Source organism: Carettochelys insculpta, chromosome 1 (assembly GCF_033958435.1).
Source record: "Carettochelys insculpta isolate YL-2023 chromosome 1, ASM3395843v1, whole genome shotgun sequence".
Taxonomy (NCBI): domain Eukaryota; kingdom Metazoa; phylum Chordata; order Testudines; family Carettochelyidae; genus Carettochelys; species Carettochelys insculpta.
Window position 1 is genome coordinate 283,254,698 of NC_134137.1, and position 27,034 is coordinate 283,281,731.

The 27,034-nt window shown below is 41.8% G+C and overlaps 1 protein-coding gene across 5 annotated transcripts in view; it reads left to right on the forward strand.

The window, feature by feature from the left end:
* Positions 1 to 27,034, forward strand: part of EP300 (EP300 lysine acetyltransferase) — a 136,589-nt gene that overhangs the window by 48,056 nt on the left and 61,499 nt on the right. For all 5 annotated transcript variants that reach the window (XM_075009764.1, XM_075009780.1, XM_075009796.1 and 2 more), the window contains exons 5-9: positions 3,835 to 3,948; positions 5,809 to 6,045; positions 24,983 to 25,076; positions 25,758 to 25,895; positions 26,503 to 26,620. In XM_075009764.1, coding sequence (XP_074865865.1) covers positions 3,835 to 3,948; positions 5,809 to 6,045; positions 24,983 to 25,076; positions 25,758 to 25,895; positions 26,503 to 26,620 — 701 coding nt within the window. The remainder of the gene's footprint in view (positions 1 to 3,834; positions 3,949 to 5,808; positions 6,046 to 24,982; positions 25,077 to 25,757; positions 25,896 to 26,502; positions 26,621 to 27,034) is intronic.

Here is a 27,034-nt window from a genome sequence, read left to right on the forward strand (position 1 = left end):
TGTTACAGAATAGGGGGAGAAGTTCACTGGAACCTATGGAGAGTTGACCACTCATGGGAGTCGTCAGAAGTGTTTGCTTTTAAGAGGTGGTCGCTTTTCAAGGTTTGTACACAAGAAAGCAATGGTGTGCAATGGCCTGTGCAAGTAGTTGTGTGGCAGATGATCTGTCTGCAGAGATGGTCTCTGAGGCAAGTTTTACAGTAAGTGCAGTATCTGTTAACAGTTCCCCCCAGCCATTTGACCTGTGGTCATTATATTGTCAGATCTCATGCGGTAGAACACGAATTTTGACAATATGGTAAAAGGCTTGTTATTTGGCATGTTGAGGGAATGGGAGTGCTGATTAGTGGCATATGTTATCTCAGTTATATTTTACAGTGAAATATCAACTTTCAAAATTAAAATACAGCAAATTGAATAAATGGTAAAATAGTGTACAGGTACTCACCAATGCAGTGGTAGCATTGTACTGTAGAGTGGTTGGTTTCTTGAAGCACTTGGCTGTATACTGGTGAAATTTTCTGTATGACAGGTTCTTATGATATACATATTATTACAGGCAGTGCATGATACACCCAGGTCATTAAAATGCATGTAACACTAAATCTATACTGAACATAATTTAATCTTTGTATGCTTCAGGATCTTGTGCCTCAGGGTGGTCATCATTATCAGTATTAATTCTTGTAGAAGTGGAAGGTGGTGTTACAGATAGGGTATAATAAGAGAGGGTCATTACAGATTGAACCCAGTGATATCCTCTGGAAGCTAAATCCCTGATTTCAGCTTTCTGGCTTGTCTTCTGCATCTTTTGCATGAAAGTAGAGCATAGCTCAGAGGGTCTGCAACCACAATAGCGAGAGCCATTTTTTCAAATTCACTTACAAAATCATTACTTCAAGAGCTACAGTGCACATGAGTGAGGCAGTCCTTCATAAATGTCCAACCGTAACTTTTGTAACCCCTATTTTAAGAACAGTGCCCACAATGATTTTATACCGGTTAGAAAGTTTTTACTTTCACCTGGATCTGAGAGCAAATGAGGACAAGGGGGACACTGTGCCTGGGGGTAGGCTCTTAAGCCGGAAGGAGCAATGTTTGCATCAACCCTCCATGCCCCCTTAGCTCCCCCATTCCCAGGGCTTTACCCCTTTTCCCACAAACCTGCCTCCCCACCCCCAGGCTAGACAACCCACCCCCCTGCAATTCCCAGGATTAATGCACCTCAGCCAACGAGCTCCTCCAGCTGCACGCAAGCATCTCCTTTCCCTTCTTGCAAAAGATATTGTACAACTTGGACTGCAGGTGCTTGTTGTACTGGCACGGTTCCTTGTGCTTGGCCAGCAGGAGGTGGAACTGCTATGTTAGCTCCGCGCACTGCTGCTGCTCTTCAACAGCTCCCATCTTCTTCTCTTCCTCCTTCTCAGTGGGGCTACATGGGTCCAGCAGGGCCAGACTCGGCCGCCCCTCCCTGCCAGCTCTCCTTCAGGATTAGCACTTCCTCCACCTGACAGCAGTTTAAACCAGTTAAATTTAGTTCTACTGTTTAAGTGGTGGCGGAGCAGGGAGCTGCAGAGGAGTCAGTGGTGGCAGGTTAGGGAGCCACAAATGACCCCATAAAGAATCGCAGGTTGCTTGACCCCTGGCCGTAGTGTATACAGTGGCATACTCTGCTGGGTAGTGTACTAGTCCTGGTTACTAGATTGAAGGCTTGTATTGGGAGTTATCAGCGATGCTGGTTAATTGTATGCAGGGTAACAGAGCTTTTTACTGTACTTTCACTTACATAGTCATTAAGCCTCAGACACGTGCTTGGAGATTGTGTTGCTGGAAGTGTGCTATATTTAGGATGACAGGTAAAATTGAGTGACTGATTTCTTTTGTTAAAAGATCTCCAGTGGTAGTTACCTACAGTGTAAAGGTATCAGTCTCAGTGTTCTGCCCAGCTTCCAGTATGAATAATTTACTGTCTGAGCAAAATTCTTCATGCATTTTTAGCTGGATTCTGTTTGCTTCCCCTGTCTCTTGTGACTTAAGTGTTTCTATTTGCTGGTGAACTGCCCTTTGTAAACTTAGACATCTGGATTTCAATGATGGCAGAGTGATCCTGTTGTTGCCAATCTGTAAAGCTCCTTGAGCTGTCTCAGGAAGAAAGTGGACTGTATATAGTCATAAGCCAGCAAGGAATACATTTTTCATATGTCCATTTTGGCAGTGGGGTGGTTGTCCTTCATGCTTACAGTTACTAATGGGTCAAAATGGAACCAATGTTTTATGTACACCTTGCAGTCTTGTTTTCACTTAGTTTGGGGTAGTTCAGTTTAAGTTCTTCCGTAAGTCTTAGATAAACACCCTTGAATTTTTTTCTCACTGAAAGTATGAAAGAATTGGAATTAACGTACAGGAAAGTGGATAACATGGGATCGGCTTGCAAATTTGGAGCTTCGTGTGTCTGATCAGTAGTGACCTGGGGGGAAATTGAAACAGTAACAGTTGTTGCAGATTTTTGGCTATTCATTTGGTCTTTGTACAGCTAGTTGGTGGAAAGGAAATCAGATCGTTGTAATAAATAGTAGGCAAGTACCCACTTTTCTGACATTTGTACCTCATATGAGGATGTCAGCAAGGCTAGCAAGCAAATATAGAAAATTGCTGGTTCCTTCAGGTGAAGCATGGGGCAGTTGGGCTAAGATTTATTGGGTATGGGTGAGTGCATGCGGGTATGAGTTTGCTTAGATTTCTGATTTGCTGTTTTGGAAATTCACTGCACTAAATGCAAATTTAAAAGCAAAAATGAGTAAGGTGGCATAAATAAACCTAATGGAAAAGACCCTAACTTTTGTTAAATGCAAAACTGAGCTGTCAGACCTCTTGATTTTTGTCTTCTGATAAGAGCATACTCTAAAATCCTGCCCTGGGGAGAGTTTGGACAAGGGTGGGCAAGCTCTGGTCCAGAGGCCGGGTCTAGCCCACAAAGCTGCCAGATCTGTGGACCACCCTGTTGGGACCCTCAGGCACACAGCAGGAAGCTGCTTATAGCAGTTTCCTACTCCATGTAGCTGTTTGCTCCAGTGCCCAGGGCAAATGAGAAGCTTCATGAGTTGTACTGCCCCGCCCCCACTCCCCAAAATCTCTTCCTATTGGCTGGTTTCTGATTTTTGGCAACTCAGAGATTTTGCTGGGGGTGGGGACGGAAGCCGTGCATGAAGCCTCCCGTTCCCCTTGGTATATGGAGCTTAAGAGGAGGTTTGACCTCAGAGGGCTGCTGGCCAAAAGCTGCATAGGTAAGCACCTTCCAACCAGAGCCTGCTTTTGGCACCTCAGCCCCCAACAAAATCCAGCTCCCTTAAACTCCCTCCAGATGCTCACCCCCTCAACACTTCTTCTCCAGTCCTAGAATCTTTTCCTGCACCCGTACCCCCTCCCAGACTTGCTCCTCAAACCCTTTCCCCAGGTCACAACCCCCTCCTTCACCCAAACTCCCTCTTAGAGTCCCCCGCTCTCTGCTGCGTCCCTGTCCCCAACCGCAAGCTTCTTTCTGCACCCAACATGTGTTCCAGGTCCTGCACTCCTTTGTATAGAAAAATGTGGCTTTTTACCACTTCTCAATCTTGGAGTGGTCCCTCCATTTAAAAATTGTTGCCCGTCCCTGAGTTAGACCAGATGTCTTAATAAACCTGATATTTTGTGCTATTATATATAAACAAAAATACTTTCAGAGCCAAGATTTGATGGTCGCTTGTGTGTGCACAGATGCGAGAGGAGAAGCATGCGGAAAAATGAAAATTTAGAATTACGTTTTAAAAATGGTTTTGTTTCTCTCCCCTTTCTTAGTGGCACACTGTGCATCTTCTCGACAAATCATCTCGCACTGGAAGAATTGTACAAGACATGACTGTCCTGTGTGTTTGCCTCTCAAAAATGCTGGGGACAAAAGAAACCAACAATGTAAGTAAGCCTCCTGTGGTCCTTTGTATAATACACGAACCATTTAAAAAGTCATTTTTTAGTGTTACATCTGTGTTTTGTAAGCCTGTTTTGTAAGAGTATAGATGAGAACTGCCATGTCATCCAGGAGCTAAGAACATGTGAGAATAAGGATTTTCATGTTGTTTTTGGAGAATATCCCTGCTTTCTCTCGCTAATACCCAGTGTAATGTTGGAAGCCCCTTTACATATATTAATTTAGCATTTCCTAGCTGGAGAAAGTAGGCCATTATGATGCTGGGCCCAAGGGCAGGTAGATTGGAAAGAAGAAATGTTGAACATGTCTACTTCCATGCTTGTCAGAAATGTGAAGTAGATTTGCTCACTAAAGATTAAAAAGTAGTGTTTTCTGAAAACTTTTGCCTGCTCAGACCAATGTCAGCATTACCCAAACTAATTTGGCCCCAGAACCCTTTTTGGTTTGGAGTATATTGACAGAACGCATACATGCTGGTCAGGTTGGAGAGTGTCGAGGTGCTTCGTACCAAAACATTGTGGCACCTGATGCTTAAAAGTTGATTTAAAAGTAATAGTCTTTTTAGATGTCTTTTTATTTTACAACAAACAAAAATAAGGAGAAGATCATCTGAAAGAACAACAAATGTCCCGATTAGGACTGTTAGGAACCCTGTAATTATGTAAAAGAATTAAGTACAAACCCAAAACAAAACGTCAATAGAACAGCAAAGAGAAGGATGGTTAGTATCATGCTTTTGTACAAAAATAGAAAGGGTAGTATTCAAAAAACTGTCTTTCCTTAAAGTTTAAAAAACATTTTTGTGAAAAAGAAATGCAGAACAAACTTAGTATTGAAATATTTTTAAATTGTGTTTTTATAAATGCATTTTTACAGAAAAATGCTGGAAAATTAAGGAACATTTAATAGTTCTTTTTAAATAGTGTTCTTGCATGAGTCGCATAGCTATACTATTATGAAGGTGTTATAAATATTAATATACTTACAATCTAAATACTATTCAAATACTGTAGTATTTTTGATACAGACCTAATTTAATATTGTAGAAGGAAGAATATCGCAACATTGAAATTTTTTCACGAAACTATTCACATCATGCGGAACACCAGTGTTCCATGGAACACAGTTTGGGAAATGCCAGTCTATGTAGTTAGAACAAAAAAAATGAAAGTAACTCTTGCCTCTCACGTGGCCAGCCCCTCTTCTTCTTGATGACCTTTCTGAAGTAACACTCTTCTGCCATGTGAAGTAAACTCTAAATAACCTCTTGTCATTTTCTCTGGCAGCTTCTGCAGTATATCCCAGCTGGTGCTTCTCTGATCCTTCTCCTAGTATTACTTTTATTCCAGATTTTTCTTGTTGCTGTCTAAATGTCCCACAGCTTCTGTTTCCCAGTGTTCATTCCAATAAAAAGATCCAAACCATTGTCCTTACTACTTTGTGCTCTTTTTCACAACTGATCCCAAGGCTAGTTCTCTATTTTGAATCTTATCTATCAAGAGAGGAAAACAAATCCATGACTGATCTGAAGGACTTTGCTCCTTAGGTCTTTAACATCTGATTATGTGCTGCTTGTGCTTGAAGCTGGTTAAAGCAAACAAACATATCTTGTACATTTAATAAGAATGTACATTTGTCCCTGGTTCATAGTGAGAGTAATACATTCTAGTGGATTAAAATTCTTCAAACTTTTCATTGTGGACTCACTTGACCAGGGTGCTCATGTAACTGTCCTTTTAAAGGTATATTTTGGTCATGCACACCACTGAAATCTTGTGCACTCGTAACTTTCCTTTGGTCTTCGTGTCAAACATTGTTAAAATATGATATGTCTTTTTTTCCAGCTTTATTGGGCGGAGCTGCAGCAGGACTTACAAATACTGGCTCTGTAGGGGTAGGGCAACAAACAACTCCCTCTATAAACACTACCAGTCAGATTGACCCCAGCTCTATAGAGAGAGCCTATGCAGCCCTTGGACTGACCTATCAAGGGAATCAGATGCAGACACAATCCCAGGCTCAAGTGAAGAATCAGCAGCAAGGGCAGTCACCCCAGGGTCTTCGCCCTATGAATCCCATGAGTAAGTTAACATTCAAATATTAAAATATAAACCGTATACATCTATCTTCTGTGCTTTGTCTGATGCATGCTTCATGTCATAAAACATGGCTCAGGATTTCCTTAAATATTCATGTTTCACAGGTGCTTTGTGTATAATTATATCTTGCACAATGCCAGAATGCAAGTTTGACTCCAATATCAAGCTTAGATTGAAGCCTTTTACAGCATTGTCATTTTGAAATGTTTGCTTGAAAGTTTGAAGGAGCTGAATAGGAACGTGCTGTCTTCAATGCATCATTGACATCCGGGGTTCTCAAACTTGATTGCATGGTGAACCATTTACAACAAAATTACTCTGTGACCTCAGGCCGGGGGAATGAAGTCTGAGCTGAGCTATGCTAGGTGGGACCGGGGATGGGATGGGGGGGGTGGGGGTGGGCAGGCACGGTGTCTGGCAAAGCAAAATCCTGAACTGCTCTGCCTTGGGCATGTATGCAGGGCCAAAGCCCAAGGGCTTCAGCATCAGGCAGGGGTCCTGTAACCTGAGCCCCGCTGCCTAGGGCTGAAACCCAAGGGCTTCAGTTTCAGCCCCAAGTGGTGGAATTTGGGCTTTGGTATCAGGACACAGTTGCTCCAAACTCAAATTTATCCTTTCATCTGAGAAATCCAGGATACAGCAAATCTAAACCAGCTCTGGCAACCCCATTAAAATAAGACCATGACTCACTTGGGGGTTCTGACTCAGTTTTAAGAACTGCTAGTTTGGGTGCTCAGAATCATTCTCTATTCATGTGTTGCTTATTGTAGAACCATCAGAGTACTTAAAAAATTTTACCTTATATCTGAACTATGCAAGGAGATTAACTGGATCCAGAGAACCAGTTCGAACTGGTATTTTTACTGAAACTTGAACTGAACCTGAACTATAATTTTCTCTGAAGCCAAACCTGAACCAAAGCAAATTAATTACAGTAGACCCTTGAGTTACGCGAGGGTTCCATTCCGTGCGTGCCCTCACGTAACCTGGATTTTGTGGAAGTGGGGGTCTGGTTTTTTCATTGGTGAAACACACATTCTGCAGGCGGGGGAACAGCAGAGAGGTAAATCCTGGGGTTGGTGGTGGGGGGAGGGGGGGCGAGGAGTTGGAGGGGGTTAAGCCTGGCAGTGGGTTGGGGTCATGGGAGGCGGGTGGAGGGACTTAGGCCTGGGGTGGGTTAGGGCTGCAGGGGTTTGAGGGATAGAGTTGAGCTGGAGCCCTTGTTGGGTGGTGATCTGGGCCGTGGGGCATTTGAACTGGGGAGGGAAGATGGAACCAGAGTCACGTGGGGGAGGTTTGAACCAGGGTAGGGGGCCTTGAACTGGAGTGGGAGTTGAACTGGGGCCACATGAGGGGCTTGAACCCAGGAGGGGTAGGGGGTGGGCTTGAACTGGGGTAGGAGGATGGAACCAGGGCTATGTGCAGGGGGCTTAAACTAGAGTGGGGGTTGGGAGGGTGTTGAGCTTGGAGCTGTGTGCAGGTGGTGAGCTGGTGGGGGGGTTGAACCAGAGTTGCGCCTGTGGGGTGGTGAGCTAGAGCCAGAAGTGGGGTTGGGGGGTGAGCAGGAGCTATGGGCGGGTGGTGAGCAGAGCTGGGATGGGAGCTGTACTGGGAGGGCTGAGCCAGGGCTGTAGGGAAGCAAGTTAAGTGCAAGTAGAAATCATACATTTCAAGGATATACGGTATGTACTGGGGGTCAGCTGTGTAAGAGCAGGGTTGTATACTCTTAGACTTTACTGTACTGATTTGACTGTGATTCTTCCCATGGTGTGAAGGCTGATTAAGACTTGCTACGTAAACTATTGTGCTTTAATTTTGAATCAAATGGCTTTCTAGGGAATAGCCTTTATTGATCAGTAATGCTGTTTCCTGGTTGGTTTACACTCTGTGCCACATTCCAGATAGGGGAATAGCTTTGCCCACGCCCCCCTCCTCTGAGTTTGGGAGACCAAATGGAGTGAGACCAATATTTGATGCTGAGTGTATGTGACAAAATTAAGATTTGTCATGTTTGTAATTCAGTTTTGGGAAAGTGTACTTTGAGTTATAACTTTGGAAAAATACAGGGCTGTCTTGAAAACATGTCAGAATAAAACCTTTTAAATGTGATACACAGAGATGGTAATGAAATTCTCATGCTGCCTGCAGCAGTCCATACACATTCATGCCTGCAGTTGGTCCAAATGAACAAAACTAAAATATTTGCATTGTAGCACTTCCAGCATGACTCTTCTTGACAAATAGAGATAATGCATTTGTGACCTCTTTTAACCAAACAAAATTTAATGCAAGTTAAGCTATTAAATGCATACTTTGAGATTCAGCATAGACCTATTTTGGTTTCCTGTACCCATCTGAAAAGCCCAGAATAAACAGAAGTTTATTATTAGTTTTTTGCGAGATAGAAAACTATGTGGTGCATTTTGAGGTTTAACTGATCGATATTAAGATTTTTCTCAACCCACTCTGATATTTTCTGGACAATATTTTCCTATTCTTTAGTCATAGTAGGAATGTGCACTAGAGCTAAGTCCTATTTCCAAGGACAGATTTTCCCTGAAATTTCTGGAGAGCCCACTGACATACCTATTGTCTATTATTATTATTGGGTTAGTAGAGAGAAATTAGACTACTGCCTCAGGGTAGATTGGTTCTATTGTATCTCTGAATCTGAAGACTGCAGATGATAACATCAAATGATATTCTGCCCTATGTCTGATTTCCTCCTCTTCCCCTCAGCCCCACCTCCAACCTTGGTCTCCTCTTATTCTCATGGTTGTGTGGTCTTTTTCTGCTTTGTCACCTGATAAAGAAACCCTGAAAAATATGATAAATGATTTTGGCATTAAAATTTGGGCTTTTGTTTGGCTCTTATGGTGGGAGAATCGAGTCAAAAGGACTAATCTAATGTTATTCTATGAGAAACTGAAACCTGGGCAGTTGAGAGGAGGCTAGTTGTAACCAGGCGATAAAACTCATCATTTTATAATACCTGTTTGACTCAGTCATGTAAGATTTTTGGAAGGAAAGCTCCTTGTGAAAGTTTTGTGTACTAAAACCCTGTTAAATGAGAGCTCTGACTTTGGTTCTTGCTGAAACAAAAAAAAATCCTCCAACAAAACAAAATATTTTGAGCTAAATCAATCGATCATGAAGTCTTAAATTTTCAAGTCTTTGTACATCATGTTGAAACTCCTCTCATCAGTTCTCCACTAATATCTTGAATACTTGTGAATGATTGTTGCTGTTGGCTAGCTAGACTGCCACAGTCTGTAAAGAATCAAATTTATGTGAAGACTAGCATGTTTGCAGCTGATCAGGAAGAGGTAATAATTTTTGTTTGTGTGTAATGGGTAAAATGGTAACCTTTTGCAAATCTCCTGCCTTAGTGTTGTGAAGAGCTACAATTTCAAAGATTGTAGAAAATGACCCACTCAATCATCATTAGATCAGTAGTCATTGGTCTATTCACCAGCATACTTCCCAAGTGCACTCAAGTTTTTAGGAATATACTATTCCTGGTAATAGCATCGTTTTTAAAGAGCCACACACCATGCTTGAGAGCCTGATTAGACTGGGGACTCCAACTTCCTATAGTTGTAAATGTCATCCATCTATAGATACTGATAAGCTTCTCAAATCAGAGAATAGCTTTGCCACCTTTACTGACCTGAGCTACTCTCTGAGATAAATACTGATGTTGATGTACAAATTTGTCAAAGGCTTGATCTCTCTTCAGTGCTGTGCTCAGTTTTGTCACAGAAAAAGTAGAACTAAGTCTGGAACAGGCTAACAAATTCAGGTCTTGGCATGAGGGATGGCAGATGAAGAACTGAGAAATTTTTAAAAACTTGTTCTTTATTTGGAGAAGATGCTGAGAAAAATAATGGCAGTAAATAAAACTACAGTGACTACACAAGGCCCATTGGGATCCTTGTTCACCCTTTACCCATAACAGAACAGAAGGGCATTAAGTTCAAAGCAACAATGGTAAAACCAAGAACAAATTTTGGATGGGCGTGTGTCTTTGACCCCAAGTACAGAAATAACTTGACAGTAGAAGAGCTGCTGGATCTAGTAATCTCAGAAATGTCCTTAAATCAACAGGGTCCCTGATAATTCTTTTGTGTTGGTCTTCCTCGATTCTGGGATTTTTTTCCCCATATAATCCACACACACAACTCTAGAGAAGAACATTGAGCCACATAGCATAGTAAGATTCAATCTAACATTACGCATTAAGACTGGTGTGTACAAATAAACATTTAAAAAAAAGTACAACCTTCAGGGCTGATCACCAACTCAAATTAAAGAGATGTCTGTCTTCCATGGTGTAGTATTCTACAATTGCAGAAACTTTAAACTGATTGAAAGAGAAGTTCTTCCTTTGACAGCATTAGTTCTTGTCAAAGGGTATACCATTGTAGGTGGTCCATGGTTTGCTTTGGTATGGCAGTTTGTATCTTGTAACTCTCCTGTCTCAGATCTGCCAGCTCAGTGATTAGAACACTGGTGGTGTAAACCTAGGGTTGTGAGTTCAGTCCTTGAGGGGGCCTTTCGAGGGTTTGGGGCAGGTTAGATTAAAAACAATCTCTGGGCTGATGATAGGTGACTGCTGTGAGTGCAGGGGACTGGACTCAATGACCTCTTGAGGTCCCTTCCAATCTGATGATATGATACCATGGTGAATGTCCATGGAATTGTATCTTATCTAAATAGTACAGCTTAATCCTGAGCCTGACACACAATACACTGTATAAAATAGTGGAGGGAATGTGGGTAAAATAGCAAGCAAGATGGTGGCTAATCTAGCACTCTGCAATAAAGGGGTCAGAAAAGAAAGCTTAAGAAGACAAAGAACCAGGCCAGCCTGATCCCACAGATCTGTGCCCTAAATGAGTAGCTGTCTATTGAGCTGGTCTTGAAAAAAGGTGGAGAACTAGTAGATTCCAGTTCTAGACAGCAGATTCTGGGGGAGAAGATTCAGCCAAAAGAAAAAAGCATTGCTATCAGCCTGCAAAACTTATTAAAAATTTGTACTAGTGTGGCTGGTGAGGAATTGTGGGCAGTGGCCATTTTGGAAAAGAGGAGTGTGGTGGCAGCCATCTTGGGAGAGGCACAGTAGGCAAGGAGAAATGGTCTAAATGTTCTATGGGGGACAGATCTTTGGATGCTTCCTTTTTCCTTTCCAGACAGTATAAAGATGCACCAATGAATAGAGTAATTCCATTTGCATCAAACACACTACTTGGGTAGATGTGGAAACCCCAGTCTCAAAGGGAGTGAACTGAAGGACCTTCTGTAGAAATCAAAAGATGAATAAGGAGATGATTGAAAAGTTCCAGGCTTACATTAAAGATATCCAAGACTGAATGAGATGCGAAAATATGAGGTGGAAGCAGAATCAAACGAGCAACTGAACAGCTCCATTAATCTTGGGAAAAGAATCTGAATAATGAAAGGAGAAAAAGAAATAGAAATAAAGCTGGTGGAAATATAAAATAACCAACACAAGGAATAACATCAGGATTTAAAGGCATTCCAGAAGAGACAGAAGGGACAAATGGGCTGGATATATCAGACAGAACTGGGCAATAAGAACTGCTTTCATACTGAAAGGGATTTCAGATCCCTTTCACCGAGCTTCCAGTAGGCTCCAGACCAAGATATATGAGTCTGTCCACTTAAGATTAACCAGACAATATAAATTTTCCCAGGTCTGATAACCTCAGCACTTAGAAAGTGAAGAGGACCGTACGACGTGACCACAATTCTTGGAAATAGAAATTATTGAAATAGAAAACAATGTCAGATACAAGTGACAGTTCCATTTAAATTTTTCTTTAAATAGACAAACATCTGTTGTTCCATCTCAATCCAAAGTAGGGGAAAGAGGTATTTATGGACATGGGAATAAGCAAATCAGATCAAGAACAAGCTGAATGTTGTTAAAGTCATCAGTGTCACAAGTCACCAAGAAATCAATGAATGAAAGAGCCCCAGTAACTTAAAAAGATGATGCATCATTAAGACAACTGGACAAACACGTGAGCCAAAGAAACAGTTCAGATCCAGAAGAACAAGATCGGTATATGGGCTAAGGCATTACAGTAGATTACTGTTACAGCCATATTGTTATAATTAAAAATCCATATAGTTAAATGGAAGCTAGCCTGTGTAGCACCCAGCATAGATTGTGGATACAGCATTGTTAATGCATATAATATAGTAAAGTTTAATGTTACTTATCTAAATGGTAATAACAAAATAGCAGAAGACCTACATCTGGCCAAATGAAATTAACTTTAACTCTATAGTTATCAAACATTGAAGGGTCATCTTAAAATTTTCCACTGGAGAGTGAGTTGAAAGGCAAAGTTAACAAGTATACATAAGACCTCTCCTCCCAAACCCATGCAGGTTACTAATATTCCCCTGGGGACAAGACAAATGTGGGGAGGTTCACAGGGTGGAAGTGAAGGTGGAGAGATAGAAAAGAGGGATTAGAGAACAGAAGCATGTGTTTAATTATGTTTTAATAGATGGTGATGTACTAAAATTGAGATTCAATTTTAAAAGATGGTAAATAGGTGCAGATTAGAATACAACTATGCATTTTGTTAAAAAAACAGTTCTAAAATGACTGATAGTAACTTCTTTAGGTAAGGCATTTTAAATAAAAGGATGCAGACATAACTCAGACCTGATATCTGGCTGTGGGGAGGGGATCTCATTTTTAGCTAAGGGTAACACACCAGGTTTGAGCAGACTTCATACTCTGAGGTGATATTATTCATGTCCTGACTATTAAAACCAAAGCGATGGCAATCTAATAAAAAGGAAAAGACTAATCCAGGTTTCTTTAGTGCAGTGGTTCTCGAGCTGGATCACTTTGTATGTGACTTGGTAGGAGTCCCTCTGCCACCGCTGTCCCTCTGTTAGGGCCTGCTCAACCAGGACCCAAGAGGTGGCATTAGTGTTCGTAGCACACTTTGCAGTCCAAGACATTTTTAGATCTGCCAGTAGTCTTTAATTCACACACTTGCAGCCCACTGTGCAGGATAGCACCGAGGTTAGAGCATTGGCCTTTTAAATCCACAGTTGAGTGGTGAGGAAGCCATTTAGCAGTCTGGGCAAATAGATATTTAAAAAACAAAATATATGGATGAAGCTTGGTCCTGCTGAGAGGGTGGGGGACTGGACTCAATGACCTCTCGAGGTCCTTTCCAGTTCTGTGAGCTATATGTATTTATGTAAAATCTCACTGCTAAAGAAAACTAGGGGTGACGCTGGGTTTGGTAGCACTATGTTGCACCCTGTTTGTCTGAACTTCTTCCACTTCGGGGGCATGGGAGGAAGGAGGGGGCTTTTTGGAGCCATTTACTGTGGAATGGACATGAACAACGCATCTCAAAGAACACCAGTTATTCAAACAGGTAACTGTCTTATAGAGTGGCGATACCTTTTAATGAAAGGGTCCTTGAAATGGAAATCTCACCTAAGCAAGTGTATATGCGTCCAGTTAAGAGCAAGTGTCTGTCTTGATCAGTTTAAGGACTTGTGAAATTTTAGGGAAGGGGAGTATTATTGTATGGTTGTATTTTAACTAGGTGTTGAATACCACTAAAGAGGGGTCAGATACACACAGAATGTATTCTGGAGGAGTTTAAACTTGTTGCCTGACTTTGAAAATGAGGATCTGGTGGATTTTTCTCAGTCTGACTCCAGATATCTGGGATTCATTATGATATTTGGCTACATACTCATCTTTTTCTAGAATTAATGACTTTTGTTTCTAGAGCTTAGCTAGTTCAGTTGAAAAAGCTAATCTGAAATTTACAACCTGGTCTGATTGTGCACCTGCATATACTACAGTGAAACTTGTGTTCAGTGGAAAAATGAAAGACCTAGCATTTGAATATAGCTTTGTGTCATTTTGCCTCCTACCTTCCCAGAATTCAAGAGCTGAAATAAAAAAATCAATAGGTAGACTAAAGAAGGGTTCAGTGGACATGTCCACTTTTTATGCTGGAAAGGCAGTAATGGGTATGGAGTCCTTGTAAATAAAGCATCCAACACCTTTATAGAAAGTATCAAAATGTCTTTTGGGTTAGAACACAAAATATTCTGTCTTGTTATATCTGCAGAATCTTGAAGTATCATTAAAATTGTAGAACAATTGACTTTTGGGAATTTGGGCAAATAGCCCGCTTCAAAATAAGGCAGAAGTTTTAGGAATTAATGTTTCTAAAATGTCACAAACTGGTAGGCTACATAGATTTAAATGGGTGAAGGAATCTTTAAAATTTAGGGAAAATATTGTGTATATACCATCCAAGTGCAAGTTTCGCACTAGCTTCACAAGCCACTCAATGAAAGATGAAGTTCAGACTCCTTTTGATGAACACTTCTCTGCATCACATTTCTGATTCAGTCTCAAACCAGGGAGGGTGCAAGCTTCTGAGCAGCCAGTGTCCCAACAACTTCTGTGGGTTATTCATTCTTTAGGACTTAGACATGTGAATGAATCCACAAGACCTTACAAAAAAAAAGAGTACAGGGTCTCCTCAGAAAGACCATACTTAAAGGTCTGCTGAACTGAAGATTTTAACACCCTGAAGAGGCTTCAAGAGGTTTTGGGACTGAAAATCTGTCCTAAGGCCTTGTCTGCTTCCAGTGTGTGTGGTACCCACTACTCGGTACAGAAGCCATTGGTACCAAATTTCGGTGAGAGACTACTAATTCTAAGCACTCTAAAAAGACAACATACTTTTCATGTTCCACTGTTGTTTATGCGTAGAGCAGTTGTGGATACAGTCATGCAATCCTGGTTACCTCGCACCTTTGGCTGGGACTTACCATATCGCCACACTGGTTCACCCGGTACTTCAAGAATTGAGATTCTGAAATGACCCACTTACTTCCAAGGGGCCAAGTGTCCTTGGAGTTTGAGGTTTCTTGTAGCATAACTGTCATTAACTTTCAAATCCTACCTTTTTGCAGAGACTGTCTGTTTCTAGTACTGGCTGTCTCTCCACTATACTACGATGTATGAGTAGTTCAGACTCTCAGATTTCTGTGCAGTATTCTGTTGACTACTTACTAATGTTTCACTGTCAGAAGCTGATCTGTGGATGGAGGGAGACTCCAGTTTCTGCCATCAGAAGCTCATTGAACATCTCACCTGGTACAGCCAATCCAAAATGTTCCCTTCATTATAGATAGTCCTCTCAGTGGATATGGTGGGATCACTGTGCTGCTTACTGATAAGAGTATTTTTTTAATTATTTTTGTGAATTACTTGTCTGATGCCCTACAGATTTACAAAGGAAACAGGATACCTGTGAAACAATCCGTAGGGCTGCTGGATGATGGAGTGCTAATAGAGCACTTGAAGGCAAGGCTGTTGCAGAGAAGCCTAATTCATCTAATTATTCTTCATGGCAGAGGATGTGAGGGAGAGTCCCACACCTGAGCCATTGTTTTTAAATCAGAAATCTGAGGTATTTTTCTAAATTGAAGTATGGTTTTGAAACAGAGTGATGAACTGAACAGTAAGACATCAGGACTAGGCAGATGGTACTTGTTCAAGAGTTTTGAAGGAACTTGTGTATGAAATTGCAGAAGTACTAATTGTGCTGTGTAACTAATTGAATAAATAAGCCCCTGTACCAGATGCTTTGCAAGTAGCTAGTGTGAATACTATGGGTTATTTTTTAATGGCTCCAGAGGCAATCCTGGCAATTAATAGACTGGCTCGCCTAACTTCAGTACCAGGCACATGGGTTATTACTGTAGTGAAGAATAGAATTATCAGTCCCTTTAACATGTTTGAGTTTCATGGCCTTTTAAAAGGAAAATCATGCCTCATCAATGTATGAGAATTCTGTAAGCGTGTCGAACGTTTAGACAAGGGTGGTCCCGCTGACATAATGTAGTTGAACTTCCAGAATGCCTTTTGTTAAGATCCCTCACGGAGGGCACTTAAGGTAGGCGATCTTGGAATAAGAGGGTGTGGAACGCTTAGGATTCAGTAACTAGCTAAAAGATGGGAAACAAATGATAGAAATAAATTCTCAGTTTTTACAGGGGAGGGGATAAATAGAGCAGGGACCCCAAGGATTGGTTCTGGATACTATAAGATATTTTCCTAAATTGTCTGGGAAAAGGATTAGTTAATGAGGTGCAACTGCAGGCTATACAAAATTTAGTCAAAACAGTTGAAGGAAAGAATCTCTTAAATTGGGTAGCTGGACAACAGAATGCCTGATGAAATTTTGGTGTTGATAAATGAAAGGCGATGCCAACTCTGCAAAGAAAAAATGACAGGATCCAAATTAGATGTTACCTCAGACTTTTCTTGAGTGGTATTTTTTAATATCTTTCTGATGGTCTACTCTATGCAGCAGTGTCAAACAAGCAAATAGTGTTAGAATCAACTAGGGAAGGAATAGATAAGAGAAAATACGACAATATATACGTTCTTGGTACACATTCCCCTTGAATACTACATAGTTTTATGATCATGCTTTCTCAAAAAAGGGAAGAGCTGAGCAAAACTGCCATGTTGGCTGGGAATTGAACCCAAACTGCTGCTTGGAATCTGAAGAAGTGGGTCTGTCGCACAAAAGCTCATCACCTAATAAAGTGCTAATTGACTGCTTGGAAGGCAGCCATGCTATCCACTATGCTACTAACCTTCCCTTAGAATTGGATAAAATACAGAGAAGAGCAGTGAACGTAGAAGTGATTAGTTATGGAACAGTTCCATATGACTAGTGTTTTTAAGAAATTGGCACTGTTGATCTTAGAGAGAAATATAAGGTAGAGGCCTGTAAAATCATGAATAGTGTGGAGATAGTAAATGAGGAAGTGTCATTTATTCCTTCACATAACATTAGCCATAAGTCACCAAATGAAATTAATAGGAAGCAAGTTGAGAACTCTCACTTAAGGAAGTACTTCACATTATGCGTAGTTAACCTGTGTAACTTGTTTTCAGGGATATTGTTAAAGTTAAAAATTATAATTGAGTTTTATAGAGAAGATGGTCAGATATGCAGCCTCATGCGCAGGCTTTCCATGGCACTGGGAGACCGGATAGATCACTCAATTGCCTGTTTTGGTTGTTTCCTCTCAAGCATCTTGTACCAGCTCCTTTCAAAGATAGGATATTGAGCTAGATAAACCATTAATCTGAGCCAATAGTCCATTATTGTTTTCTTATGTTAGTTCTGAATAGCTAACTCTCAGTTCATTTTAGCAACACAGTGGTCTTAATTTTACCAGGTTTTTTTCCTTTTTCTTTTTTTAAAGCTATATTTTATCACCACTGCAAAAGGGCAGTTCTGGTTATAACCCTGTAGGCTACTCTGGATGGAGCTGATACAACAGAGCCCATATCTTTTCTATAGCAGTGGTAATGCACAGACTATCCTAGCTTTGGAGCATCACAGTAAATTATGAGGCTTGAGCACTACAGAGGGACCTCCTTTTCAGTGGTCTAAAATTACTCAGTGATGCTATAGACAGTTTGCTGCATACTTTGAAGGACTCTGGGAGGCAGCTAGGTATATCTTTGCCTGCAAATAAGGAGATGTAGTCCATCTCAGACTACCAGAAGTCATGCCCTTCTCAATTACTCTGCTCTGTCTAGACTGTTGGAACCATGTAGAAGGGGAATAAATAGTTTTCATAAGAAAAGTTGTTTAAGTGCCAGTTTGGACACAAGAACAAATGGATATAAATTGGCCATCACATCGAGGCTTGAAATTAGGTAAAGGTTTCTAACAGAGGAGTGAAGTTCTGGAACAGCCTCCCAAGGGGAGCAGTTGGGGGCAAATAACCTAACTGGCTTCAATACTGAGTTTGATTAAATGTGTGGAGGGGATGGTCTTAGGAGACCACCTACAGTGGCGCACCGCTGATCTGCAACTGCTTACAGCATGTTTTCTCCAACGGCTGGTGATGGAACACTAGATGGGAAGAGTTCTGAGTTACTACAGAGAATTTTTTCCCAGGTGTCTGGCTGGTGCGTCTTGCCCCCATGCTGAGGGTCTGATTGCCGTGTTTGGGGTCAGGAGGGAATTTCTGCTGGGGTCATATTGGCAGACAACCTGAGGACTTTTTGCCTTCCTCTGCACCGTAGGACACGAGTAACTTGAAGGTTTAGACTAGTGTCAGTGAGGGATGCTCTGTAACTTGAAGTCTAAACCATGATTTGAGGACTTCAGTAACTCGGCCACAGATTAGGAGTCTGTTACGGGAGTGGGTGGAATGTGAGGTTCTGTGGCTTGCAATGTGAAGGATGTCAAAATAGATAGGGGTGAGCAAACTTTTAGGTCATGCCTCTCCTTTCAGCCGTGTAATTAGCCACCCCCCCACCTGTGGGAGGACCACAGGAAGGGATATGGGGAAATGGGAGCTCAGAAAGAGGGTGGGGCACTTAGGAAGGAGGTGCTGGGAGTCTTCGGAGGTGTCCCAAAGGGAAGGAGTGCTCCAGGGGAAGACCCCCAGGAGGATTCCTCATCAAACTGGGAAGTTGCTGACTGCCCTGTTGCTTGTCTCAGGGCCTCTGTGCACTCTGGCCCAGTGCTTAGGGGCGTTCCCTTAGATGAAGTGACAGAAGCCATGCAGGAAAAAGCAGATGCAGTGGAAGTTGAAGAGGGCAAAGGGGAGAGGTGATTGTGCTGCACCCCTGTTACAAAGTGTTATGCTCCCCGCTTTGCACACCCCTGAAATAGATGTTCATGATGGTCCTTGCCAACCTTAAGGTCTAAGTTTATTCGCTGCAGCAGCATTGACTCAGCAGCCCACCAATAGCCAAACATTCTTTTTGACCTCTTGATTGAGGAACACAAACATGCTGATGCAGACCTGTTGCATCATGTTACCCTACACACCTTACCGCCTTCTGGAGATCATGTCCTCCATTTTTCACACCTCATGGTGCTAGGCTATCTTTTAACAATGCATTCGAGGTTGTAACTGAATTAGTCCATTCAGTTTTGTTCCATTCCATTCTTCCCTTTCCTTCCCTTTCCAGAGACCCTCTCATGAACTTCAGAAACAAGAGGTTCAATCCCTTCTCTTTTTAGGAGTAGTGAAACCAAGTTTTTCCTAATGTACAACCTAAACTTCCCTCACTGCAGTTTGTCCATTGCTGCTTTTCCTATCACCAGAAGGGGAATTATTTTTTTTCTCTTCCTTGTAACAATCTTTGAAGTACTCATAAGTTATGATTTCCCCTCTTCTTGTTTTCAGACTGAACAAACCCAGTACTCTGTCTTGCTTCATAGATCGTATTTTCTAGGCCTTTAATTTTTTGCTCTTTTCTGGGGTTTTGGGCTTTCTCCAATTTCTCCTTTTTTTTTTTTTGAATGTGGCACTCAAAACTAGACACAGAATTCTAGTTAAGGCCTAATTAGCACCGAGTAGAGTGGAAGAATTACTTCTCATGTCTTGCTTACAACACTTCTGCTCTTATCCCTGAATGTTTACTTTTTTCCTCAGTGTCATACTGCTTACTTCACTATCATCCTCAGCTCCCTTTCCGCAGTACTACTTCATCAGTAATCCATTTCCCATTTTGTGTGTCTGCAGCTGATTGCTCCTTCCTAAGTGGAGTAACTTGCATTTGTCCTTATTGAATTTTATCCTATTTACCTCTGACCATTTCTCCAGTTTGTCCAGAGAATTTTGAATTATAATTGTGACCTCAAACACTTGCAACCCATTGCAGTTTGTCACCCACAGACTTTATAAGCATACTCTTTATAATTATCTAAATCATTGATAAAGGTATTGAACAGAAAAGGTCCCTGTGGAACCCCAGTTGTTATGCTCTTAACAGCATGACTGTGAACCTGTGATAACTTACTGGGAATGGTTATCCACTTTATAGTAGCTCTATCTAGGATGTATTTCCCTAGTTTATTAATGAGAGGGACATACAAGATTGTATCAGATGCTTTACTGAGGCTGGGTATAGCACATCTAACCTCTTACCCTCAATGCTTGTTATCCTATCAGAGAAAATGATTAGGTTGCTTTGACGTGATTTGTTCTTCACAAATCCATGTAGACTGTTACTTAACACCTTATTTTGCAGATGTTGCAAATGGATTTCTTAATTATGTCCTCCATTATCTTTCCTGGCACAGAAGTTAAGCTGACTGGTCTGTAGTTTCTTGGGTTGTCTCATTTCCCTTTTTATAGATGAGCACTATATGTGCCCTTTTCCAGTCTTATGGAGTTTCTCCTGTCTTCCATGACTTCTCACAGATGCTACCTAGTGGCTCAGATCTCCTCAGTCAGCTTCTTGAGTATTCTAGGATGTATTTAATCAGGCCCTGGTGACTTGAAGACATCTACCTTTTACAAGTAACTTTTCTCAAGCTACCTTATTTTCTCTAGCATTCGTAGTGCTGTCATCTTCCTCTATCTAGACAACTGGCTTCCCAAGGAATATGCCTACACAGAATTAGCCACATTCTTGGCTTTGACTCTGTTAGCAGTGTAGGCCTTCAGCTCAACTACATTAAGTCCTTCCTCCTACCTGTACAAAGGAAGAAGTTGATTTGGAGCTATTTGAAATACTAACACAATCAAAGCTTATTTGCTATGCTCCTTGCACTGTCATGTCTGATTGTGAATTGAGGTCTGTCTTCAAGTCCCTACCAGTTCATACCTGCAGCATGTAGTTTTTGTCAGAGTTTATGCTCAGTTCCACCTGTGTTGCTTACAAGTCTGCTTCAGGCCTGTTTTTATGCCCCAACAGGACAAACTGCTCTTTAATCTGCGTCATTCTCTAGCTTCTCTTAAATGGTGGAAGATTCCAAAAAATATGTTCTGGAGGTCCTATTCAGCCACATTCTTGTGTGATAGTTTGACATATCACAGAATCATAGGGCTGGAAGGGACCTCAGGAGGTCATCTAGTCCAGCCCTTCACTTCAAGCAGGATCAACCCCCCACTAAGTCATCCCAGCCAGGACCTTGTCCAGCTGGGTCTTAAAAACCTCGAGGGGTGGAGAATCCAGCACCTTTCTAGGCAACACATTCCAATGCTTCACCACCCTCTTGGTGAAGTAGTTTTTCCTAATATCTAACCTACACCTCTCCCTCTTCAACTTCAGGCCATTACTCCTTGTTCTGCCATCTGACACCACTGAGAACAGTTTCTCACTCTCCTCTTTAGAGCTCCCTTTCAGTAAGTTGAAGGCTTCTATTAAGTCCCTACATCTTCTCTTCTGTAAACTAAACAAGCCCAAAGCCCTCAGCCTATCCTCATACGTCTTGTGCTCCAGACCCTTAATCATTTTTGTTGCCCTCTGCTGAACCTGCTCCAGCACATCCACATCCTTTTTATATTGGGGGGCCCAAAACTGGGCACACTATATTCCAGATGTGGCCTCACCAGTGCTGAATAGAGGGTGGTAATTACTTCTCTAGATCTTCTTGAAATGCTCCTCCTAATGCACCCTAATATGCTGTTGCCCTTCTTGGCTACAAGGGCACACATTTACTCATATCCAGCCTTTCATCCACCATAACCCCTAGGTCCCTTTTCATAGTACTGCTGCTGAGCCAGTCGGTCCCCAGCCTATAACAATGCTTGGGATTCTTCCGCCCCAGGTGCAGGACTCTATGCTTCTCCTTGTTGAACAGCATCAGATTTCTTTTGGCCCATTCCTCCGATTTATCCAGGTCACTCTGGATTCTCTCTCTACCCTCTTATGTATCTATCTCTCCCCCTAGTTTTGTGTCTCCCTCAGACTTGCTAAGGGTGCGATCCATTCCCTCCTTAATAAAGATGTTGAATAACACCGGCCTCAGAAACGAGCCTTGTGGCACTCCAGTTGAAACTGACCACCATCCAGATATTGAGCCATTGACCACTACCCGTTGGGCCCGACCATCAAGCCAGCTTTTTAACCATTTTATAGTCCAAGGATCCAATTCATATTTCCTTAACTTATGGACAAGAATGTTGTGGGAGACGATATCAAAAGCGTTGCTGAAGTCCAAGTTATATTACGTGCACTGACTTCCCCATGTCCACAGAGCTTGTTACCTCATCATAGAAGCTAATCAGTTTGGACATACCCTTCCTTGAATGGGAAATTTATCTGCATATGGCAGAGGGTCTTCCCAAGAATACACTTCACACATCAGTGTTACGGAAGGCAGAACTGTTAGGTTTGTGCCTGTGTGCACTCCCTGCTCATGATTGGAAAAAAAATCAGTCCACATCGTGACTGAGAGGAGGACCAGTATATACTTTAGTAGGTAGGGGAAAATGAATCCCCTTCCCTCACGGCATCAGTTCTGTAATTTCATGGCTTCTTCATCACTTAAAATATCCTAATTTCAACAGCGTGTCTGCCCAGTTTGTGAAACACTTACAGGTGATGGTCTCAGCAAACCTTTGACCAAGTGGGAGCTACACAGATGTGGACTCTTATTTCTTGCCTGGGACTTTCCAAAAACAGTTTTTTGGCCCTACAACCAGTTGATAAATTGTGCAGTTCTGTTCAAGGGGAAGGCTGGATCACTATTCTCTGTGCGTGCCTTTCTCCTTTCCTAGGCAGAGAATCTTACCTTCTATTTTGGCCAGTGCCACTGAGCCTCAGGGTCTTAAACAAAATCATTTGGAACAAAGACACAGTCATCCAGTTTTGCACCACCTTGCCTGAGAGAGTGTGGGTTTCCCTTTCATCTTTTCCTCCTCTCATCAGTCATTAATCATCTTCTAAGGCCTGGTCTTCTCTCATACGACTCAGGGAATATCCTTCAAACCAACTTGAATGTGCTGGGGCTCCAGGCCTGGTAGCTAGACAGTTCTCAACTAGTATTCTCTTCCTGCCCATGGGGGTTTGAGAGTCTGCTGAACAGTTGGAAAGATTCCATCAAAAGACTGACCTTCAGAAATGGACAAGGTTTTGTTATTGATGAGTTCACCATAATTGATCTCTCTAATGATTCTCCCACCTCTGTGGTATTAGAATACTTAACATTTTGAAGAAAGCAGGACTTGCTTTGAGTTCTGTTAATGTGTTCCACCTGCCTGTCATCACAGCATTCTGTTCCCCAGTACTACACTTTTAGGTATTTGTTCATCTTGCAATGTCAAGATCTATACAGGATCTTTCAAACCTCTTTTCTAATGCTAGACTCTCTCCTTGCACCTGGAACTTTAAATTTAATTTTCAGTGCTTCAAGGAAACAACCCTTTATACTGTTAGTTTGACCTGCTTGCTTCTGAACCACTCCTTAAAGCGACATTCATGGTGGTTGACCTTCCATGTTTCATTGTTTCACACATGGTTTCTCTTGGACAATTCTATACTTCTTATCCAATGTTACTTCAGATTTTCATGTCAACCATTTGTTTCATCTCCCAGTATTCTACACCAATCACCAGTCTCAAAACAGGAAAGTGTTCTGCATTTCAAGTGCCAGAGTTTTCGCTTATTATCTGGGCAGGTCTAAACTTTTTTTTGTTTTTTCTGTTGTGGATAGAGCTAACTGTGATAAACAAGTGGGGTTTTGGTTGCATGCTCCCCTGTTATGGGGCTGCTAACATTCCCTCCCCCTCTAAGGTAATTGTTGGTTTGCAATCTTATTCCATGTGTGGGGCCCGAGTAAAATACATCTTCACTGTAGAAATATGCAAAACTGGTTCATGAGCTTGAGTTCATGCTTTCCCTAAACAATATGGTATTCTGTGCAGGAAGTGTCAACAAGTGTTCCTATAAGCTGCGCTCTTGCATGGCTTCTCAAGAGAAATTAAAATGTTGCCCAGCTAATTAGCAGAGCACCCACAGCTACGTTTTGTGTTTCTGTTGGTGATGCACAGTGCACATATTTTTTTTTTCTGTGCATGGATTGAAAAAAATCTACATATGGAGGAAAAAGATCAGAGGGAACATTTATCAACAGTGCTCTTTTTGGCTTCGCTGACCGCGTTAGCCTGAGTTCTGACACCCCTCTCTTTCAGTGAGGACTACTTGGAATTCTGTTTGATGATGCCCGCAGAGGTTCTACTCAAAAAAGAGGCGGTTACTTATATATATGGAGATACACATCTCATAGAGGTGGAAGGGACCTTGAGAGGTCATTGAATCCAGTCCCCTGCCCTTTTGGCAGGACCAAGCACCATCCCTTTTTTTATCTACTTGCCCCAGATCCCTAAATGGCCCCCTCAAGGATTGAACTTACAACCCTGGGTTTAGCAGGCCAATACTCAAACCACTGAGTTCTTTCTGCTGCCCCCCCCCACTCCTCCCAGAATGCAGTAACTGGAGTTCTTTGTGATAAGTCCCCTTTTGGTGTTCCACTGTACTGCCTTTCTTCCTTCTCAGCTGCTTTAGCATCTCTTTAGGGCTTTTCATTAAATAAGGGACAGTGCGATTCACCTGTGCAAGCCCATATATCCTTGGTACAGAACAGCAAGATTTGTAGGGCACATGCATTAGTTTTACATGACCTGCTACAGAAAATCTCCAGTGAAGATTCAGGGACCTCAGGCACACTTCAAATGGAACACCCATCTGGGCTTGTATCTTGAACTCCAGTTACTATAAAAAGTAGGTAACTTCTTTCCTGTCCTTCTCTCTCTTCTCCTGCTTTTCTTGTTTTGGTGGAATTGTTGGAGGAGGAAAGATGAACAGGTTTATAATGGTTGATTTAGGAAATTATCAGGATTGCGCACATTGGCTTCTGACCAAGAAATATACAAGGGTGCAATATACACTGATGACAAAAGATTCTATATGTGCTTAGCTGAAATAATGGCTCAGTTAAGTAGGGGAAGATGGCTTGAAAGCTATGTTCTCTTTTGAGGGAGGAGGATTGAGCACAGAGTTTGTGTGGCACTGAAGCCTTGAGTTTAATATTTTCTTCCTTTTGCTTTCTAGATGCTAATCCTATGGGAGTAAATGGAGGTATGGGGGTTCAAGGCCCTAATCTGCTGTCTGACTCGATGTTGCATTCAGCAATGAATTCCCAAAAGTAAGTTGAACATTTCACTTGGTTTTAAAAAATAGTCTGAAAATACTGAACAGGATTCATCTCAGAAGAACCTGAAGCAGGGAAAACCGTAACTGAGAGATTTGTCTAAAGTTTGCAAATAAGACTGGGGAAAAAAGAGTATCTTTGGATTCAAGGGAGTTTTTGCTATGATTTAAAAGAACATCAGCTCTCATGGCTTACCAAAATAAGGCTGTGTGGTTTTTTTGCTAGATCTCAAACACACAGGTGTTACTGAATGTGATGATACATTGCAAATCTGTCATCCCTCAACCATAGGATTAAGAGGCATCCTGATGCCTCATCTTTCAGATGAAATTTAAAATGATTATTAAAATGTCGGTCAAATTTTTATGCAAGAGAAGTGGAGTAAATCCTAGTGTCAGAGTCAATTTGTTTTAGGCAGTTGCTCTGTTAACCATTGGACTTAGTAGTGTTCATATCAGTCTTCTAAATAGTTATGTAGTACTTCTGCATACAACTAAAGATCCGGCTTGCTCACTCGAGATGGGTGTGCTTCCCTGGTCAGTGAAGATTCCCATGTAGAGTGGAAGCCCAACAGCAAATATTGGTTTGTCATCCTTAATGTTAGAATGTACTTTGAGCATTTTTTCCTTTTCTGATATATATTTGATTTTTTTCTTTCCCCCCCTTTTTTTGAAGTCCCATGATGAGTGAAAGCACCAGTGTTACCAGTTTGGGAGCTATGCCGACAGCAGCACAACCATCCAACACCGGAATTCGAAAACAGTGGCATGAAGATATTACTCAGGACCTCCGAAATCATCTTGTTCATAAACTGTAGGTATCTGGTATCAAAACAAGGTCTCCTTCTGCCAAGGAAGGCTGAGGGAATTGGAAGGGTTGTGGAACTTTTAAGATTAGAAGGCTAAGGAATCAGCTGAACTTGAAGTGAAAGCACAAAAAATTTAAAAAATATTTTGTAGTTGCACCGCCCTCTGTCTCCCGAGGAAAAGGTAGAGAAGCACCTTCTGGTGAGTAGCTTAGGCTTTAATGTTGAGGATGCATGTTGCTTTGAGCAAGACAGGACATGAATGTGGATTTTTAGAGTGGGTGATGGTCAGAAGAAATGCTGATAGAACTTTTGGATTATTTGCTTTCCTTATGTTAAATCCTAAAATTGTGTGAAACTTTGTCTGATCCCTCTTGTATCAAACATACAATTCTGTGCTCCAAAATGGCGGTATTCTTGGGTGGGTGGGGGGAAGAAATCAGAAAATGGGATTATACAGGCCCCTAAAGATGCCATGTATGATGATCTCTAACTTTCTTTAGATGCTTGAAATAGAGACTAAAAGCCCTTTGTTTTTGAACTTCATTTGGGGCCAATTATGTGAGTTCAAAAGATGCCTAGTTTTAATATGTTCCATTGTTTTTCCTACTTCAGAGTTCAAGCCATATTTCCTACCCCTGATCCTGCAGCATTAAAAGATAGGCGCATGGAGAACCTGGTGGCATATGCTCGGAAAGTAGAAGGTGACATGTATGAATCTGCAAATAGCAGGGTGAGTTGCCATGTCCTTTCCCACCAGAGCTATAGAGAGTAAGTATGAATAGGTGATGACTGTGGATGCTCTGGTGCCTTAATAGAACCCCACCCCTCCCTTTGTCCTTCTATCCCCGGTGCACTCACACACTAGGAGCCCCACTGACCAACTCCTTTCCCTTCCTCCTAGATCTTCTGGGGGTCTGTAACCACTTATTTGTGGTGATGTCTAGGAAGCTCCTGCAGGGGGTGGAAGGAGCAGGGACAGGATGTGCTCAGGGGAGGAGGTGTGGGGGGCAGAGGTTTAAGAGGAGTGCACCTGGGGGAACAGATGAATGTCAAGCACATCCTGGCTGAAGCAGGAGTTGGTGCCTATGCCTACATACATTCTGTTAGTATTGTGGACGGAACTCTCAGCTGCTGTAGAGACTAG